The sequence below is a fragment of the Cetorhinus maximus genome, chromosome 8 (assembly GCF_964194155.1).
Source record: "Cetorhinus maximus chromosome 8, sCetMax3.hap1.1, whole genome shotgun sequence".
Taxonomy (NCBI): Eukaryota; Metazoa; Chordata; class Chondrichthyes; order Lamniformes; family Cetorhinidae; genus Cetorhinus; species Cetorhinus maximus.
Window position 1 is genome coordinate 15,263,244 of NC_135886.1, and position 22,063 is coordinate 15,285,306.

The following is a 22,063-nucleotide window of genomic DNA, read 5'->3' on the forward strand; positions in this document are numbered from 1 at the left end:
GAAGGCTTTAAACTAAATCGTGGAGGTGAGGGATCAAGTTAGGGAAGATGTGATCAATTAAATCACGAGGACAAGGCAAGAGAGCAAGGTAGGAATAAAGGAATTGATAATCTGAGTGCAGGAAGGGACAGAGTGTACAAACTTAAGAGTGTGCCAACAGATCAGGCTAGGGGTTGTGAAAATAATAAAAAGACAGAATTAAAAGCACTCTATCTGAATGCACACACCATTCACAACAAGGTAGATGAATTGACGGCACAAATGGAAGTAAACGGGTATGATCTAATTGTTACCACGGAGACGTGGCCGCAAGGTGAGCAAGGCTGGGAACTGGATGTTCCTGTGTATTCAACATTTAGGAAGGATAGGCAAATAGGGAAAGGAGGTGTGGTCGTGTTGTTAATAAAGGATGGGATCAGTATGTTAGTGAGAGAGATCTTAGATCGCAAGATCAAGATGTAGAATCAGTTTGGGTGGAGCTAAGAAACAACAAGGGGCAGCAAACATTGGAAGAAGTTGTTGATAGGCCACCAGACAGTAGTGGTAATGTGAGGCACAGTATAAGTCAGGAAATTAAAGGTGCATGTAACAAGGGTAAATACAGTAATCATGGGAGACTTCAATCCTCATATAGACCGGGTAAACCTAATTCGCACTAATGCTGTGGAGGATGAATTTCTGAGTGATGTAGTCCAATCCAAAACTAGGGTCTCAAATCTAAACAAAGGAAACTACGGAGGCAGCTGGGACAAATTGGCTGTGGTAGATTGCAAAACTACATTAAAGGGTATAACAGTAGACAAGCCATGAGTAGCATTTAAAGAATGAACACATGGTTTACAACAAATATACATTCCATTGAGGCACAAAAGCCCAGCAGGAAAGGTGATCCAACCATAGCTAACAAGAGAAGTTATTTAAGATTATAGTAGATCAAAGGAAGAGGCTTTTAAAGTTGCCGAAAAAAGTAGCCAGCCCAAGAATTGGGAGCATTTTAGAATTCCGCAAAAGAGGACTAAAAAACTGATAAAGAAAGGGAAAATAGAATATGAAAATAAACTAGCGAGAAACATAAAAATGGACTGTACGAGCTTCTATTGGTATGTAAAAAGGAAAAGATTAGCAAAGACAAATGTGGGCCCATTACAGACAGAGACAAGAGAATTTATAATGGGGAATAAGGAAATGGCAGAGAAATGAAACAATTACATTGTGTCTGTCTTCACGGAGGGTGATCCAAAACAACTCCCAGAAACACTAGAGAACCAAGGGACTAGCGGGACTGAGGAACTGAAAGAAATTAGTATTAGTAAGAAAAAGTACTGGAGAAATTAATGGGGCTGAAAGTTAATAAGTCCCCTGGACCCGATGATCCACATCCCAGTGTTGAAAGAGGTGGCTGTAGAGCGAATGGATGCATTGCTGGTCTTCCAAAATTCTATAGATTCTGGAATGTTTCCTGCAGAGTAGAGGGTTGCAAATATAACCCCACTATTTAAGAAAGGCGAGAGAGAGAGAGAGAAAATGGGGAACTATAGACCTGTTAGCCTAACATCAGTAACAGGGAAATTGCTAGAATCTATTATAAAGGGTGTGATAACTGAACACGTAGAAAATAGGATTGCCAGGGTCAACATGGATTTAAGAAAGGGAAATCATGTTTGACAAACCTGTTGGAATTTTTTGAGGATGGAAGCAACAGAATATAAAAAGGGGGAATCAGTGGATGTGGTGTATTTGGATTTTCGGAAAGCTTCTGATAAAGTCCCACACAGGAGGTTAGTAATAAAATTTAGAGCACATGGGGTTGGGGAGTAATATACTGGCATGGGTTGAGGATTGGTTAACGGACAGAAAACAGAGAGTAGGGGTAAATGGATCATTCTTAGGTTGACAGGCTGTGACTAGTGGGGTACCACAAGGATCAGTGCTTTGGATGTGGGGATTAAATGTAATATTTCCAAATTTGCTATTGACACAAAACTAAGTGGGAATTGTGAGTTGTGACGAAGATGCAAAGAGGGCATTTAGACAGGCTTGCTGAGTGGACAAAAACAAAGCAGATGGAATAGAATGTGAAAAACTGTGAAGTTATCCACTTTGGTAGCAGGAACTGAGGCGCAGAGTATCTCATAAATGGCGAGAGATTGGAAAATGTTGATGTCCAAAGGGACCTGGGTGTCCTTGTTCACTGAAAGCGAACATGCAGGTGCAACAAACAATTAGCAAGGCAAATGGTTCGTTAACCTTTATTACAAGGAGATTTGATTTCAATACAGGAGTAAGATGTCTTGCTGCAATTGTATAGAGTCTTGGTGACACCGCACCTGAAGTATTATGCACAGTTTTACTCTCCTTACCTAAGGAAGGATGTACTTACTATAAAGGCAGTGTAACAAAGGCTCACCAGACTGATTCCTGAGATGGTGGGATCATCCTATGAGGAGACATTGGTGAGACTGGGCCTGTATTATCTGGAGTTTAGAAGAATAAGAGGTGCAGTCATCGACGCATCCAAAATTCTTACAGGGCTCAGCAGGCTAAATGCAGGAAGGCTGGAGGTGGGGGCGGGGGTTGGTGGTGGGGGGTGGTGGAAAGAGGTGGGGGGTGTGGGAGGGCGGCTCTAGAACCAGGGGACACAGTCTCAGAATAAGGGGTAGGCCATTTAGGACTGAGTTGAGGGGGAATTTCTTCACTCAGAGGAGGGTGAATCTTTGGAATTCTCTAAACCAGAGGGCTTTAGAGGTTCAGTCATCAAATACATTCAAGACAGAGAGTGACAGATTTCTAGATGGTAAAGACATCAAGGGATTATGGGGATAGTGCGGGGAAAATAGCATTGAGGTAGAAGATCAACTATGATCTATCTAAATGGCGGAGGAGGTTCGAGAAGCTGAATGGCCAACTCCTGCTCCTATTTCCTATGCTCCTTTGTTGCCTTCTCTCCCCTTATATTCTTTCCAACTTTGATGGGGTCTTGATTTACAGGTGTCTCAGTTGAAAGCTGGCCTGAGGGTTGTAAATCCACATTCTCCTGAATGAGAAAAAAGAGACCTTGACAAATCTAGTAGAAGTGCACAATACAGGGGGGGTTATTCAGCCTGCTGCGCTGGCTCTTTGCTAGAGCGACCCCACTGCCCTTGCCCACTCCCCATCACCCTTCATCTTCCTCTGCATCATCTCTTCACCCAGGTTTTTCTGAAAAGTTGCAAAGACCTCTGCCCCAACTGTTCCTGTGGTAAAGCAATGTATGCTTCAACAACCATCTGTGTGAAGAAATTTGCCCTAACTCTCTCGCTCTGTCAGTGACAATTTTAACTGATGACCTATCATTGCTGACTCGCCAATCTGAGGAAATCTTCATCTTTCCCTGTTCACTCCCTCAATCCCTTTCATAATTTTAAAAAATCTCCCTTAAATCTTCTGGCAGCCATCTCTATTCCATTGAGCCTCCCATTCCTGGGGGAGAATTTTCTCCCTGTCGGGCGGGCCAGTGGGGAGCGGGCGCCGAGCCAATCGCCACCTGCGATTGGCTGCACGCCGCCATTTTATGTGGGTCGACCAATTAAGGCCCATCCAGCATGACGCGCACCCGGTAGTGCTCAGCGCTACCTGTGCGGGAGTTGGGGGGGGTAGGAGAGAGGGTTGGGGCCTGCGCTCTTTCAGGCACATGCGCGTGAAAGAGCTCAGAAATCTGCCTCAGGGAGATTATGTTCAATGTGAAACATTGAAAAGAAGAAAAAAATAAAATTATTCAGATATGCCCCCTCATGTGACAGTGTCACACAAGCTGGGACATGTTTATGAATTTTCATGAAAATTTTTATGGAATGAATAAAACGTTCGTGAGACCTCATCCCGCCCGTGGACGAGGTTTCATGAAAAGTGCCAAGGCCGCCTGGGCTCTTCGCCTGCCCCCCACCAACCCTAAGGTTGGACGGGTAGCCCCGACAATTAATTAGTTTATTAATGGCCTTAACAGGCCTTTGACAGCTTGGCGGGTGCGCAGCCGACTCCGCTGTGTGCCGGCCGAGCTAAAGGTTGGAATGACGGGCGGTGACATCGGGACGCACGCCCGACATCACCGCGCCTCATTTTATGCCCCGCACACCAAATAAAAGGTTCTGCCCCCTGGTGAATCTGCTCTATTGTCCTTCCTATAATATGACAATAGCCTCACTGTAGCCTAACCAATGCTCCTGGTTGCAGTGAGTTTTATTTTAACTAAAATAGTAAAATACATGCTGCTGGGCTCAAAAGAAACGCAGAAAAACATTTAGAAACCATCAGTAGAAGTAACCCCGGGTTGGCTGAAGATTTCTGTGGCTGAGATTTTCTCATCTTCTCTGAGTTTGACAGGGTCGATCACACCATCCCCTTTTCATTTTGCCCCCCAGGGGGTGGGCGGATGGAGGCGGGGTTGGTGTTTGGGGGTCTTGTTGGTGGGGCGGTGGGGGAGAGTTGGTGTCGGTTGCTCATTATCGATTCCTCACCTATCTATCACCCACAGTGGCGTCTCTGCCTGTAAGCGGCACTCTCAACCTTGGGTTTACCCCAGGATTTTATTCTTGGTGCTCTCCCTGGTACCACCTCCGTACTCCCTTCAAACCCCCCAAAAAGCACTCCTTATCGTCACGATGCACTGTGGCAGACTATCTCCTGTTTGGTCGCCAGGCTGACCCCAGTTAGCTGCAGAATTCTGGGACACCCAAAGCCATTTTGGCGCGCAGGGAGTGAAATCTGCCATCTCATCGTCGATTTTGACCCTTTCCACCAGCCAGTTCCCACCTCAAATGCTAATGAAAAGCATTGTAGATACTTCCAAGCTAACTGGTTAGACAGTACTTTGGGTACTGTGCACATTTCTGGTCTTCAAATTAAACGAAAGGATGTAGATTCACTGAAACATGTTGAATAACAGGCCCAGAAGGATGATACCAGGACGGAGAGCTTAGAACTATCAGGAAAGGTTGATAAGGCTGGGACTCTTTTCCCTAGAAAAGAGAGGGCTGAGGAGGGACCCGATAGAGTTCCTTAAGAGCAGAATTTTGCCCTTGGTGTGCAGGATTAGCGGGGGTGGGCAGGAAGCAAACCGCCCCCCCCCCCGCGATTGGCAGCGCTCCGCAATTTTACGCGGGCGGGTCAATTAAGGCCGGCCCAGCGTGATACGCAAGCGGCAGCGCTGACTCTACGAGCAGTGGGGCGGTGGGCGGGGGGGGGGAGTGGGAATAGTGCGAGCAGGCCAAGTGCAAATTTCGCGCATGCGCACGAGAGAGCACAGAATAACCTTGCTGAGGCACGGAGCTGCCTCAAGGAGATAAAGAAAATATTGAACGAATTCTTGAACACCAGAAAACATTTAATAAAACATGCCCCCTCATGTGATCCTGTCATAAGAGCCAGGGCATGTTTTAATTAAAAAATAAAATTTTTATTTGATTTGCATTTGCTTTTGGAAACCTCATCCCGCCCGTGGGTGAGGTTTCCAAAATAACGCAAAGGCCGCTTGGCCTTTTCGCCCACCCGCCCAGCCGTAAGGTTGATTGGGCAGTGAAAAATTAAACTCAACTGATAACTTAATGGCCTGAATAGGCCTTTAATTTGTCGAGCCTGCCTTTCCGAACTATCGCACCACTGCGTGTTGATGTCACCGCGCTCGGCCGACATCATCGCGCATCGTTTCACGCTCGGTCAGGTCGGGCCCAGGCCCACCCGCCGAACTAAAAACTCTGGCCTAAAATTCTGAAGGGATTTGATAGAGTGAGCGCGGAGAAGAGGTTTTGATTTGCGGGGAGTCCAAAATTGGAGGCCACGGATAGAAGATGGTCACTAATAAATCCATAGGGAATTCATTACCCGGAGAATGGTGAGAACGTGGAACTTGCTACCAGGGAACGGTTGAGGTGAATAACATCAGTACATTTAAGGGAGAGCTGAAAAAAACACGTGATGGAGAAAGGAATAGAAAGTGAGCCGGTTAGAATGAAATGGGAGAGTCAGGAGGAGGTCGCGTGGACACCTACATGGACCTTATGGGCTGAATGGCCTGCTTCTGTGCTGCACTTTGTATGCAGACTTGCCAGCTGTGTTTGGAGCTGTTGGTTTTTTTCCATGAATAGAATCAGTTTTGTGGAGGGTTGGTACACAGGGAACTTCATTGGGTTTAATCATTGACAAGGTGCCAGCCAGACTGTCTCAGCCATGCCAGTAGAAGGTTGGTTCCTTTGCCAGGAAGTAGTTACTCAGTAGATGGATCCAGTTTCACAGAACCATTGGCTGGGCCGTGTGTGATTACTGGACTGGTCGATTCTGTTCTGACCGCTGGGACCTAGGGGTTTGAATTCAGACAAGGCACAGGGGCTTACACTTCATCGCCAAGGTTATAAAAGGTCTTAAGTAAAATGGATCGGAACGGTTTTTATGTAGAATTCCATAGAATACACAGGCCATTCCACCCGGCCAACCCATGATGACATTCATGCTCCAATCTGCTTATACAAGTGCCAGCCATTGGTTCACACTGGTAACACAGCCATGCATCCCCCTGTGATCATTATGGAATGACCCCTGTCTGCGTGAACTTCAGGGGTGAGGAAAGGATCAGACTCCAGTTATCAAGTCAGCTGCAGTCGAACCGTCACCTCACACTCTGTTTAGATTCACCCAACAAAAACGGCTGACTGGGTCAGGCAGTGGTGGATGTTTGATGACTGGGGAGATGTACCCCAGTGGGAGTCAGCATCTTCAGAAGAGAAGAGGCGAAGTGTTGAATGGGGGTGGGGCAGAGGGGGTGGGGTGGCAGAGACAAAACATGAAACTAAAGGCAGCTGTGTTGCAACATCAAAACAGAAGGAGGCCATTCAGCCCCTCAAGCCTGTTCTGCCATTCAATTAAATCACGGCTGATCTGTATCCTTCACTCCATCTATGTACCTTGCCTACGGAACCCTTAATACCCTTAGTCATAAAAAAATCTATCAGTCTCAGTTCTGAAGTTTTCAATTGATCTCCAAACTCAACAGCTTTTTGGGGGAGAGAGCTCCAGACTAACCTTTGTGTGAAGAAGTGCTTCCCACCAGAGGAAATAGTTTCTCTCTTTCTACCCCTACCAACTCTTTTCATCATCAAATCCTTTCAACTTTTTAAACACCTTGATACATTTTTTTTGTATCTAAGGGAAACAAGCCAAGTCTACGCCACTCACTCTCATAACTGGACACTTACAGCCAATACGATTCAGTGTGATGGAATGATATGGTGCCTTTGGCTAATGTGAAGCTCTATGGTTTCACTTTCATATCCTAGGGGTTAGTGTTCAGAAAGTGGGGCCCAAATGGCTAACACTCAGACCACAGGTTACTAATGTTACATTAGAGATTGAATGCTTTGAGTGAGCTTAGAGTGTGCTGTTACTTCTCAGCTCCTCCAGGGCGGTACCTCAAAGATATGCTAGGGAACCCCCCTCCCCACCCCCACCTCCGGACATTCCCAGGTAAGGTTTGCACAACAATTGCCTGGGAAGTGCAATCCTCCCGTGGACAATTGCCCTGCAATGGGAACCATCTGAAAATGCAATTTAAATCACATTTCATATGGTTCAGACTGGGTTACATCAATAGTTACCCAGAAAAAGTTAGAAGAATTAAAACCAATTTCTAACTCCTGGGTAACTATTGTACAGTCCCACGCTGACCCCCCACGGGATTCCCCCTACACCCCTGAGTCCCAAGGAGACACCCCACAACCCCTGACTACCCCCACCATGGGACTCCCCTGGACCCACCTGACTATCCCCCCACAGGATTTCCTCCCCACAGGACTCCCCACCCCCATGGGGTCTCTTCACGCCACCCTCCCCCACCTCCTTCACAGGCATTGCCCCCTGCAAGGCCCGACTGCCGACTTTTCTCCCAGCCCCCGCAGCTGCCAGGCTCAACTCTTACCCCCACTCCCCGGCCCCGACAAGGCCCAACCTGACTGGATCCAACACCCCCTTCCCCCAAGACCTCCTGACCCGACCCAGCCCGACCACCAACCTCCAAGGCCCGACCCGACACTCCTTCCCGAGACCCAAAGCGACATCACCACCCCACCCCATCCTCAGGGCCCGGCCCAAACACCAACCCCACCCCCACTGTCTCCCCAGTCCTACCCACTTACGTTATATATATTTACTTTCTCCCTGGCTGTTCAAGAACCGTTAAACCTGGCTGGACCTTTAAACTTACCTGGTTTACAGCAGCTAGTGCCATGAAAAGGGGGCGGGGTTTACTTACCTGCTACTCTACAGCACTCAGTGCTAGGCCCCAGGGACATAACAACATAAGAAATAGGAACAGGAGTAGACCATTCGAGCCCGCTCCGCCATTCAATAAGACCATGGCTGATCTCCTTGTGTTTCGATTTCCACATTCCCATCTAACCCCGATAACCTTTGATTCCCTTGCCTAACAAGAATCTATCTACCTCCGCCTTAAAAATATTCGATGACCCCGGCCCCACCACCTCTTGACTTCTTCTCATCTCTGTCGGTAAGAGGGCAACCCCTAGGGCAGAATTTTCCACTCGGCCTGTGGGGGCAGGCCCGACACACCGGAATGTAAAATGACGCACGATGACCTCGGGTGTGTGTTCCGATGTCATCGTGCTGTCTTGCAATATTTCACGCCTTGATGTCTAGTGCCTGTCCACCGATAATTGATAGGCCTATTAAGGCCATTAAACGGGTAATTTAACATGAATGTTACACTGCCCGTCCAACCTAACGGTTGGCAGGCAGGCAAAAACGCCAGGCGGCCTTTGTTTTTTTAGGAAATCTTGGCCCACGAGCAGGATGAGATTTCCTAAAGCTAATAATGATTATATAAAAACTTTTTCTGCAAAATAAAAACGTGTCCCATCTCATGGACACAGTCACATGAGGGGACATGTTTCATTAAATTTTTATTGTTTTTATTTATTTTTTTTAAAAAGCGCTTCAACCTCCCAGCTCCGTGCCTCGGGGAGATCAAAGCGCTCTTTCGTGCGCACGCGCAAAGGAGTGCTAGCCCACGACTCTCCCTCTTCCCCCCGCCAGAGATTATTACCTTTGAGGTTCTGCTTCTTAATTTGGTACCTAGCTCCTCAAACTGACTTTTCAGAACCTATTTTCTAGTTCTACTTATGTAGCTCTACATTGTACTGCCCAGATCTCACCAGGCCTGAGTCAGAAGGTCAGGCGAGATAGGATCACCCGATTTCACGGTAAGTACTTTCGAGCGGAGAGGCGATCCAATTTAATTGCCACTTCATCGGAAGTTACAGTCTATATAAAATGGGCTAACACCTGCCCTCAAATAGCAGGGAAACGTCACACAATCAGAGTAATTTTTAAACTACTGTTCTTTCATCTCACAAAATGGAGTTGTATCCTTTTTCTGGCTGAATGATTCCTCTCTATAATAAATGTCAAGAGCTTCACAAGCAATAAATCCTCATCTCAATTGGTCTGTTGCCCCAGTAGGAATTTAGCAATCCCATTACATCAGTCTTTACTAATAACCCAGTCGGATTTGTAGTTTCCATTGGGACTATAAGTCAGTCTAAAATTCTAACTTATTCAAAAATAAATTTCCCAATAGTTGGTTAAATTTACTGGATAAAGTTTGTCATGCCTCAGTGCTAGTGTCCAGCAGCTGCAATTATTTCTTACTGTTTCAACATAACCCTTAACTTTCTAACAAATTCTTTCTTGAATCTCCGAACTGTGGACCTACTTCTCTCCACCACCTTCACCTTTCTCTGAAGCCAGTTCTAGACACAGTGCAAAGTCACCCTCGTGTTTCTCAATTTATATAAATGACTTGGATGAAGGGACCGAAGCAGTGGTGGCTAAATTTGCTGACAACATAAAGATAGGTAGGAAAGTAAATTGTGAAGAGGACACATGGAGGCTACAAAGTGACTTAGATAGGTTAAGTGAGTGGGCAAAGATCTGGCAAATTGAGTATAATGTGGACAAATGTGAAATTGTTCATTTTGGCAGGAAGAATAAAAAAGAAGCTTATTATCTAAATGGTGAGAGATTGCAGAGCTCTGAGATTCAGAGGGATCTGGGTGTCCTAGTGCATGAATCACAAAAAGATTAGTATGCAGGTACAGCAGGTAATTAGGAAAGCTAATAGAATGTTATCATTTATTGTGAGGGGAATTGATTACAAAAGTAGTTTGGTTATGCTTCAGTTGTACAGGGGATTGGCGAGACCACATCTGGAATATTGTGTACAGTACTGATCTCCTTATTTAAAGAAAGATGTAAATATGTTAGAAGCAGTTCAGAGAAGGTTTACTAGGCTAATACCAGGAATGGGTGGGTTGTCTTATGAGGAAAGGCTGGACAGGATAGGCTTGTATACATTGAAATTTAGAGGAGTAGGAGGTGACTTAATTGAAACCTTTAAGACCCTGAGGGGTCTTGACAGGGTAGCTGTGGGGAGGATTTTTCCTCTTGTGGGGGAATCTAGAACTGTTTAAAAATAAGAGGGTTGCTCATTCAAGACAGAGATGAGGAGAAATCTTTTCTCTCAGAGGGTAGTGAATCTTTGGAACTCTCTTCCTCAAAAGGCAGTGAAAGCAGAACTTTTTGAATATTTTTAAGGCAGAGCTAGATAGATTCTTGATTAACAAGGGGGTGAAAGGTTATTGGGGGTAGGTAGGAATGTGGGGTTGAGGTTACAATCAGATCAGCCATGATCTTATTGAATGCCGGAGCAGGCTCGAGGGGCCGAGTGGCCTACTCCTGCTCCTATGTTCGTATGTAAGTCATTCTGAAGGCTCTTGATGATCATTTACATTGTGATCATTAATTTTTTACACCATCCTAATAGCCAATCTGACTTAGTATACTGTGGATCACTGTGTGATGATCTGAATCACCTAACTCAAGTTGCCATTCTAGTACTGTACCTTGGGAGTGCTACATTGCTGGTGGTGCTCCATTGTTGGTGCTGCTGTGTTGTCAGTGGTGTCATATTATCAGTGGTGCTACATTGCTAGAGTTGCTCCAATATGCTGGAACTGACTTTTCTATGAGACCTAACATGGAGGCTCTGTCTGCTTGTTCTGTTGGACATAAAACTTTCCATGGCGCAATTTAACGAAGAGTAGGGGAGTTCTCCCCAGTGTCCTGGCCAACATTTTTCCCTCAAGCAACAACATCAAATCACATTACTGGCCATTCATCTAATTTGTTGTTTGTTGGATCTTGATGTACACATATGGCTGCTGTGTTGCTCACATATCTGTGACTGCAGCTCAGAAAGAATCCATTGATTTTAAAACTCCCTGGATGCCAAAGAGTGACCATGTGTCATAAACCTGCAGGTTCTTTCTTCAAATATCCTGCACTAGAATGATTTAGGCATAAGTCTCAGATTGTAAAAACAAATCTGTTGAAGGGTCATGAGGACTCGAAACGTCAACTCTTTTCTTCTCCGCCGATGCTGCCAGACCTGCTGAGTTTTTCCAGGTAATTCTGTTTTTGTTTTAGTCTCAGATTGTGTTAGATTAAAAAAAAAGGCATAGCGCTGTAGCTCTCTGTACTTTGTAACTTTCCTCTTTCATAGAACATAAGGGTTTACAAAACTTAAGGTTGGTGTTACAAAATCACGACTTCATGTTTTAACTTTTTATTTAAATCTAATCTTTGGGGCCCTTCATTTAATATTTCTTGAGTTATTCTTCAAATTGTGGAAGCGATAAAGATATCCTTCTTTACTAAAGTAATCTTGATAGGGTCTGTCTGCTGGCCTGAGTGTGATTTAGAGAGTATAGTTAGGCAATTGTGTAAAGCGAAACAGCCTGTACTAGAATATATATCCCACATGACTTGGATCAACCTGCCAAGACGCCTGGTTCAGATTAGATCCCAAAATGAGTTACCACAGATTCTGGCAATTTTACACAAAGTTCAATCTCACTTTTTTTTTTACTTTTTTTAAAACAGCTATGCACAGTTTGATTTGTTTTCATGAACAGATACAATCTTGCTAATCTGTCAAAGTGAAATAAAAAAATAAAAGCAAAGCAACGCACTGAGTTACATTCTTAATTCTCTTTAGAAATTGGAAACGGCACCTCAGAGAAGGCAGGTCAAGAATCTGAGAGTCCCAAAGCTCGGTTCAGATTCTAAATTGCAATTTGACTTGAATTCTTAATAAAAGAGAGGCCAGTGGGGGAGATGGTGGAGCAGTGGTTCTGTCACTGGACTAGTAATCCAGAGGCCTAGGCTAATACTCTGGGGAGGCTGGTTCAAATCCTACCATAACAGCTGGTGGAATTTAAATTCAACTAATAAATTTGGAATATAAAACTCATCTCAGCAACCATGACAGCTATCATCAAATGTCATAAAAACCCATCTGGTTCAGTAATGCCCTTTAAGGAGGGAAATCTGTCATCCTTACTTGGTCTGGCCTGTGTGTGACTCCAGATCCACAGTACTGTGGTTGACTCTTAACTGCCCTCTGAAATGGCCTAGCAAGCCACTCAGTTCGAGGGCAATAAGGGATGGGCAACAAATGCTGGCCTTGCCAGCAACACCCATATTGAATGAAAGAATTAAAAAAAAAATCTTCGAAGTGATTGTTCATAGATCAGATTATAATTGTATTCCTCTCTCACCTCCAGGAACATTGGAAACAGAAGGAACTCAATCAGCTTCCTTGAGCCCACACCACCATTCAATTCAATATAACACCTCTAACAGAATAAAATGTCCCAAGGCAATTTATGCAAGCTATCAGATTTTGTCTCTAAGCCACAGGAGTAGACATCAGGACAGATGACTGAAAACATGGCCAAAGGTGTAGGTTTTAAAGGGCATCTCAAAGCAGGAGAGAGATAGACAGACCATTACTGTTAGTTCCCGCAAAATTCCCCTCTTGTTTCTCCTAAATTCCAATACCCCGCCCTACACATCCTTCCTCTTTCCATCATCCTCACTATGACGGAATCAAACTCATTTCGTCAGCTTTTACTCGAACTGAAGTTTTCAGAAAAACTGAAAACTATGGATCTCCTCAACTCCCTTTCCCCTACAACCTACAGGCTTTTAAAAACCAGTGTAATACAGCGGCTAATGGCTCACTGAGATTATCCTTCAAGTAGCTCTATCAAAACAGATGAGGGAAAGTTTAACGATGGTTTCCTTCTCACTCGGTGTTGAGTCAGCTGATCACAACTAGGTGGGTGCTAGAATCAGACAGCATAGGACGTGTTCCCAGCCAGGGAACACTTTCAGCTGAAAAGTGGAGGTGAGGAAATTGGTGAGTTCAAATGGGGGAGAAGTCCATTAAGTAAACAGGGTGCTAGGAAACCAATTAGAAATGTCACCTTTGGCTTTTTTTCCTCCTCTCCTGTCCTTAAGATAGCAATCTTATTGAAGATCTAGACGCTTTGGGTGCTGAAACTCATCCAATTGTTCACCCAACTCTTCGTTTTCCATCATTCTGAGTGCAGACAGCCTAATTCACCATGATAGTTGAGTTAAATTCTATCCTACCCCAACCTACACGCCAACTCATTTGTTTAGGAGGGTCATTGAACTGCAATGAGGATTACTGGTCCTGATTCCTGTCCTTGTAAGACCGGTTGTAATGCCTTTCCTGCTGCCCTGGTTGGGATCATCTCATTTATTCTGAGAAATTGAGGCTTTAGTTGTACAGGGTCTTGATCAGATCCCAGCTGGAGCACTTAATTTTGGCACCACACCACAGAAAAAATATATTGGTCTTGGAAGGAGTACAGTCCAGATTCATCTGAATAACGTCAGGACCTAAAGAGTTAAATTATGAAGCCAGGTTGCATAAACTTGGCTTGTATTCTCCTAAATTTAGAAGCTGCAGAGGTGATTTAGTCTAGCTTAAAATGATGAAAGGATTCCATAAGGGTAGATACAGAGAAAAGGGGAATCCAGGATAAGGGGCACAAGGATAAAATTACAATTAGCCAGCGGAATCAGTAAGAACTTTCTTACTCAAAGGGTAGTGGAAAATTAGAGCTTTTCCTTCAGAATGTGGTTGAGGCTAGAGGTCAACTGAGGTTTTCAAGACTGAGATCAATAGATTTTCAGTGGGCAAGGGTTTCCAAGAGATATGGAGTTAAGATCAGCCATGATGTAACTGAATGGCAAAACAGGCTCGAGGGGCTGAATGACCTCTTCCCGTTCCTATGCTTCAATATACCCCTCTGGAAGATGAGGCTCTCACCCGAGTGGGAACATTCAGGAAGTTGTCCTTCTAGCCACCACCTACCAGGTGACCAGTCTGTGTGAAGTGAAACTTCTTGACATCAGTCCTAAACTTTTAGCATTTGTGTTGTGACTTGAATGACCACTTTTTCATGAAGGTTAATTTTAATTTGTGGTAACATTGACATTTGTATTGTTAGGTCCATAGTAGCAGTTTTCAGCTTGGAAAAATGAGAAGCTAATTGGCTTTGGAAACACAGAATAATCCCAGGCCTGAAAGAGCCTTCCAGAGAATTCACCTCCAACACCAAACCTCCGCACCATGGAATTTCTGAGGCAGTTTTACAATGAAATGGATCAATTTAATCTAAAATGTGTCACTTCACTTCCCAGACCTTTATTCATTCTTCATGTACTGTTAGTCAGGTACCCATCTTGCTGCATCTTCCATGGCAATAATTCATGTTGAAAAATGCAGTTTTGGGTATTAAATTCCTGTAAATCAAATGTTTGTGATGTGAGTCATTCAGTGGGACATGGCAAACTTGCTGTTTCTGCAACTCCGCCCTTGAGAAACCATTAATAAAAAAGACAAGCTTTATTTATAACAGAGAGTGTCTATGCAAGTGGCTGGTGGGACTATACACAGAGGAGAAGGCTTGTGAGACCCTTATCCTAGTGTTTTATATAGGCACTGCTTTTTAATATGCAAGTCACAAAAATCCTGTTGGAGGGATAATCCTATACTAAATGAAAAGGTTATTGGAAAAAATCAAATTGTGAGCTTTATGTTATCGAGGCACCTTTGTCAATCTCCTTAATTTACTACAATGTTGTTGCTTTGTTACATCGAGAGGAATAAGATTTCTCTGGGACAATGTGTAGAGCCACTGATGGCTCCTTGCATAATGCACTGGGTCTTATAAACCACAGTGACATCTGTGCCACAGTTTTAGTGAGAGGAAGTTCAGCCAGGATTCTTGCTTTGACCACACCTTCTGCTTGAAAGTGTGGAGTTCAGCTGAGGACAGGATCAGACCTGCCTGTAAGATCTTCGTTGGTTGGTGTGAGTCACCAGCTCGGCCAATTCAACAAGAACCAGTGTAATAGAAAGCTGCTGAAACTTGTGGAACTACAGCTGTGGCTCATTGAATATCATTCTTGCTTCTGGGTCAGAGGTTCTGGATTCAAGTTCTACTTGAGAAACTTGAGTGCAAAAAAACCAACATGTACGGAGAGAGTGCAGCACTGCCACAGGTGCTGTCCTTCAGATGAGACATTCATCAAAGCTTGTCTGCCCTCTCAAGTGCAAGCCAAAGATACCCCCATGGCACTATTTTGAAGAAGAGTGGGGGAGTTCTCCCCAGTATACTTGCCAATGTGTATTCTCTTAACTAGCGTCATTAAAATACATTATCTGCTTATTGCCACACTGTTGTTTGTGGGATTGTGCTGTGCACAAATTGGCTATCGCATTTCCTTCATTACAACAGTAACTACATTTCAAAAGTACTTCATTAGTTGTAAACTGCTTTTGGACATTCTGAGGTTGTGAAAGGCGCTATATAAATGCCTTTATTTACCTCAGTATGAGAAGTGCTGGGAGAAAGAATATTTTTCTCATTCATACTTCCAGTACACACTCGTGTTCCTGTAGAGATCTGCAGGAGAGGTCGAATTGAATATGGGAGCAACATGTCTTTAAAGACCTTTGTTTTCAGAAAAATCCAGGTAAAGTAGGAAGTGAAACCACAGTCACGTCATTGATGGTCACCTCTGAACTCTGAAACACTCCAAAAAATCAGATGGAGGGGGAAACAATGGCAGTGTCTATCAGACACTCAAAAATTAAACCATCAAATGGGACCACAGACGGAGTGAGCATCATGGTCTCTCTAATTGTGCACTTAGAACCCTCACTTTGCCTTTTTCATCTCAACTGGATTTAAGCTCAGATTCCAGAGCAGAAACTTAATAACCCAACGGATCACAGGAACACACGGATGAACACAATTCAAACTGGAAAGTTAATTCTAAAAGCTTTAATACACATTAAGAGCTTCAGAAACATATACATAACACTTTCATTAAACTTCACATCTCACCCACAATCTTCCAAATGAATCAACTAAACAGGTTGAAACTGTGTGAAGATGGGCATGTCAGGGAAACATTAAATAAACAAACGGCTATCACCCAATACTGCAGAGTTACAGACTCAGATTTGCTGTTGATATGGATGGGCCAGGCTGACCTCTTTGCCCAAGTTCCTGATCTTAGTTTCAACAGATATTATCGACAGGAGAGAGCTTCAAAATAAAGCATCATTCTAACTGTGCAAAAAAAAAAACAACTAGCAATACAGATCCAAAACAGATAAAACACTAGAAAAATCAACATAATAAGTCCCTCATTTAAATCACATCAGGGGGCAGAGCTAATGCAAGTGGGCTTTTCAAATAATATGGGACTTGTCTGATTTTAGCAAGAGTAATAAATAAATTAACATCTCATTTGCATTCATTACTTTTAAAAAAAAAAATGTGACTGTCATTTGCTATCTTCCACAAACCCCCGGCTGGATAAGTCTGGGTGAGGAAGATCCTTTGTCCATTTGACCTCAGTCTTTTTGGCAAAAAGCTCTTCTGCCAATATGGACCGGATGCCTTTAATTCTGGTGGCCACAGGACCAACCTTTGCTTTCTGGACTCCTGCAAGGCGTTGCCACCCAGGGCGGAAAGTTCTTTTCCAATTTCCTTCTTCTGAGTCCTTCCAGGAGAGGTGGCAGCCTCTGAACTGTACTTCGCTGCGCAGAGCAGGTCAGATTAAAAACCAAGTGGAGTGGGTATCAATCTCTACCTCGCTCATGTTGCAATGATCTCTCAGGTGAAGAAACATCATTGGAAATTCGCCTTCTCCAGAGTGAATGTGAGCATGGCTGTTCCATTCCTCTCCATTGGAAATTCCAGCGGGCCAGGCCTGGAATCGAAGGCCAGGATAATTCCAGGTTATATGCCAGGCTGGCGTTGCGTTAGCTGATTCCACCCAACATGGTGCTAGGGGCACCACACTTGGGTAGGGAGGGTTCAGGCTGGGGAATCAGTCTTCAGGAATTGCTGTCAAAGAGTGTAAATGTTTGAAAATTGAGTGTGGGCAAGATTGACTTGGGTCATAATTCCATCCCTGCAGTCCCAAAACTTTGATACCAAAGATTGTGAGGCTGGGGATAATCATTGGCTTTGGTTATTGAAGCAGAAAAGCATGTCAAGATTTAAGGCTAGGTTAGATAGCTGATTGAAAGGGACATGGGGCACATAGGATTTAGATTCTGCTCTTGTGAAGGGTGAGCAGCAAGAAGGACTGGCTGAGTGGCCTATTTCCATGTTGGTAATTCTTTATTAAAATAACTGCAAACAATCAGAACTCTGGATCACAACTGGAGATTAGCCGATGGACTGAGACATCACAGAGCAATCATTCTCCAAAAACTAGATCCCAACAGTCAGGAGGAGAAAGGGGGAAGATGTGGGATAGGTGGGAGAAAGCTTTTGATTGAAGGCAATCAATATATTGACTTAAGCACCAGGATCCCCATCATCTCATTGTGGCTTTCACTGAATTTAAAACAAGTTATCAGACAAAATTTGATACTGAGCCACGCAGGGAGATTTTAGGACAAAATGATCAACAAGCCCGGGTTAAAGAGGTAGGTTTTAAGGAGCACCTTAAAAGAGGAGAGAGAGGTAGAGAGGTGGAGAGGTTTGGGAGTTTAGAAAGCTTAGTACCTCATAGTTGAGGGCACAATGTCGGAGCATAGGAAGTGCTCGACTCTTTCACTGGATCTTCTCTACAGCGTTCAACCTGGAGTGAGGGACGGGGGTCTAATTTGACCAGTCTTCACTCCCTGTGAATAGCTACATCTCTGACAGCACAAGCATACAATGTTACCCCTTTCCCCTCCAACCCGCCAATATAAATCAACATTACAATAACATGGCAATACAATACTGCATTGCCAAATGAAAACACAATGATTCATTCAATTTGACTTTAATGTTTCATGCTAGCAATAAATTATTAGCTTGTAGTTTTGGATGTTTACGTTTAAAAAAGAACCAAAGATGGAGAGGAGGAAGTGGCATTATTGTGAGTTAACAGACCCATTCCTTTAGTGCTGTAGAAACCTTTTGTTTGTAAATACATTTTATCTCACAAGGATATAACTGAACCTTTACATATAAACTAAACTCACCAGCAGGAAAAGTGTTTTACCTCCAACAGTTTTATTATATCAGAGATGGTATTATATTAAGTGTTTCATTATGTCAGGAGTTTCATCATGTCAATGATGTTATTGAATTAGCATCTCACTGTATCAGGGTTGGTTGATAATTCGATACAGTAGAACAAACAGTAAATGGGAAATGGCTGCAACTGGAATGACTAAATCCTGAACATTGATTCGTGGAGTGACTTTTACACTCTCTAATCCTCGTGAATGTCCTCTTACCTGGGGCTTCAGGTCCTGAGTTTGACCTGAAACAGGCGGTATATGTTCTGCAAGGTGAACAATCTGAGCCTGGTTCGTGTCCTGCAGCTGAATGGAGATTAAAGGTTTTTTCGAAGCACTATTAGGGAAAGTGAGTGAGTGTTCAGCCATTCAATCATATCATGGCTGATCTATGCCTCAACTCATTTTACCTGCTTTTGCTCCAGGTCCCACGATGCCCTTAGCCAATGAAATGCTGTCCGTCTGCCTTGTAATTTTTAACTGATCCCCAGCATCCATAGCCTTTTTGGGAGAGAGTTCCAGATTACCACTCCCCTTTGTGTGAAGAAATGCTTCTTGGCATCACCCCCACCCCTGGATAACTAGCTCTAATTTTAAGGTTGTGCTCCCTAGATCCCCCCATCAGGGGTAATAGTTTCTCCCTGCCTACCCTATCAAATCTCTTTACCATTTGAACACCTCAATTAGATTATCTGTTGACTATTCAAATTGAAGGGAATTCAAGCCTAGCTTTTTGTGAAACTTGCCTTTCTAGAGTAATGCTTTATAGGGGATCAGTCATCTACTTTCTGGTGATGTTGGTTGAGGAAGGCCTATTGGCCAGGGCAGGGCACAAGGAGATTTCTGTGCTCTTCATATGGGAGGAAAAAATAAATGAGCTGCCAAGGAAGGAAATTTAAGACCAGGAGGGAAGAGAGCAAAGAATCAAATCAAAAGAGGGGTGTAAGAGAAATATGAAGACTGAGGAGGCGGCAAGGCACGAGGTGTTGATGGAGAACCGTACAGGGCAAGGGTAGAATGGCCGAAAGATCTGCCTCTGGTAGTGTAGAAGGACGAGTGGAGAATGAGCAGCAATACCAAGTGACAGGAGGGCACAGCCACAGATAACTGGACCAGTGTCTCAAACACCTCACCAAACCCCCAAAACAATACACCTGAGTACCACAGAAATTGGTTTTCCAGTTTTCGATAGTCAGCGGGAAAAATTGAATTGAGATGAAGAGAGATTGGGACACACTTGCCCGGCATAAACAGCATCAAACTATTTGATCCATTTCAATGTTATTTAAGATTCAGAAAATTGTTTCGCCACTGATTTTTCCAGTACAGTAAGAACACAGAATGGAGGCGACAGCCATGGCTCACTGGTCACACACTTACCTCGGAGTCAGAAGGCTGTGAGTTCAAACTCCACCACGGAGATGTGCGCCCCATAATCTAGGCTAACACTCCTAGAGCAGTACTGATGGAGTGCTGCACTGTTGGAGACGCTGTCTTTTGAATGAGGCATTAAATCAAAGTCTTGTCTCCCCTGTCAAGAGGATGCAAAAAATCCAAAGGCACTTTTTCAAGAAAGGGCAGGAGAGTTCTCCCTGGTGTCCTGGCCAATATTTCAACCAACATATGATGAACTGGATTGTGAGATTTTGCAATGTGCCATTTGTTTCAACTGTGACCACACGTTAAATGTACTTGCAAAGCAAAATACCGCGGATGCTGGAGATCTGAAAAAAAAACCCAGAAAGTGCTGGAAAAATTCAGCAGGTCTGGCAGCATCTGTGGAGACAGAAACAGAGTTAACATTTCGAATCTAATATGACTCTTCCGACCTCCTGAGATTTTCCAGCACTTTTTATTTTTATTTACTTTGAAGGTGCTTCATTGACTGTGAAGCACGTTGGGATGTCCTGAGGTCATTAAAGACGCTATATAGATGCAAGTCTTTTTAAGATGCTGGGGAAGCTGAATGCAAAAAAGATAAAGATAAAGTAAATGAAAAGGTATCAGTTAGACAATGGAAAACATGGGTTTTAAGAGGCTGTGGGTGAAGTGAAGACTGAAGGAGATTGGACATTTCACAATTTGAGGTGGTCAGGGTGGAAGAGTTAGAGAAGGAGATGGAACAATGAATCTTGATTTTAATGCTGCGAGATAGTAAGCAGGAGGCACGTCAAAGTGAGATGAGGAAAGTCCCGAACAGCCTTGAATGTTACGTGGTGTATGAAACAAGGAGTGTGAGAAAAGAAAAAGGAGTTTCCTCCTTAAATAAAAATCCTGCAAAATATTAAAGCTGCAGATACCTTCGGCGGGATTTTCCGTGCCTGCTGGGATTTTCCTTTCCCGCCCACCGGCGGGATCTTCCGGTCCCGCCATAAGTCGATGGGCTTCTGGCTGGGGCACCGCCTCGCCCACGACAGTGCCCGAAAATCCCGGCCCTTGTTACAAACCTGATCAGAAGTGAGTCATTTTGCAAGTGTGAATGCTTAGATCATCACTTTGCACAGAGGCAGACAAAAATATTGTACCAAATATTTGTTTTAAAGAGAGCACAGAGAGTGACGAAAACTTCATTTTAAAAAGATCGGGGAGAACAGGGAGACTTGTGGTAAATCAGAGGATTGGGAAAGTTTTAAAAACCAACAAAAGTTGACCCAAAAATTAATAAAGAGGGAGTTGACCCAAAAATTAATAAAGAGGGAGAAAATAAACTTTGAGTGTAAACTATAAGTAACATAAAAATGGACAGTAAGAGCTTCTTTAAATATATAAATAGGAAGAGAGAGACCAAAGTGAACACTGGCTCCTTAGAGAATGAGGCTGAGGAAATAATAATGGGGAACCAGGAAATGGCAGAGCAGTTGAATAAATATTTTATATCAGTCTTCATGGTAGAAGATACTAATAACATTCCAAAAATACTAAATAATCAAGGAGTAAAAGGTGGGGAGGAGATAAATACAATAACTATCACTAGAGAAAAAGTACTAGGGAAACTAATGGGACTAAAGGCCGATAAGTCCCCTGGACCTGATGGGTAGCATCCTTGGATATTAAAAGAAGTAGCTACACAAATAGTGGATGTAGTGGTAGTAATCTTCCAAGAATCCTTAGGTTCTGGAGAAGTCCCAGAGGATTGGAGAACTGCCAATGTAACACCCTTACTCAAAAAGTGAGGGTGACAAAAAACAGGCAACTATAGGCCAGTTAGCTTAACATTCCTCATTTGGAAAATGTTAGAGTCTATTATAAAGGATGTAATAGCAGAGCATTTAGAAATACATAATATAATCAAGCAGAGTCAGCATGGCTTCATGAAGGGGAAATCATGCCTGACAAATTTATTTAAATTCTTTGAGGAAGTAACAAACAGGATAAAGGGGAACCAGTAGATGTAATATATTTGGATTTCCAAAAGGTGTTCGATAAGGTACCACACATAAGGCTACTTAATAAGATAAGAGCCCATGGCATTGGGGTAGTATGTTAGCATGGATAGAGGATTGGCTAACTAACAGGAGACAGAGAGTTGGGATAAGGGGGGCATTT

The 22,063-nt window shown here is 43.6% G+C and overlaps 1 protein-coding gene across 3 annotated transcripts in view; it reads right to left on the reverse strand.

Annotated features, from left to right (window-relative positions):
- Positions 1 to 22,063, reverse strand: part of mdfi (MyoD family inhibitor) — a 157,147-nt gene that overhangs the window by 19,429 nt on the left and 115,655 nt on the right. Inside the window, exon 5 of one of the 3 annotated variants that reach the window (XM_078546498.1) lies at positions 16,254 to 20,479. The exons of 1 other annotated variant lie outside the window; for it this stretch is intronic. In XM_078546498.1, coding sequence (XP_078402624.1) covers positions 20,463 to 20,479 — 17 coding nt within the window. In that variant the 3' untranslated portion in view covers positions 16,254 to 20,462. Of the gene's footprint in view, positions 1 to 16,253; positions 20,480 to 22,063 lie in introns of those variants that run through there. One more of the 3 variants, XM_078546500.1, reaches the window with a different exon arrangement.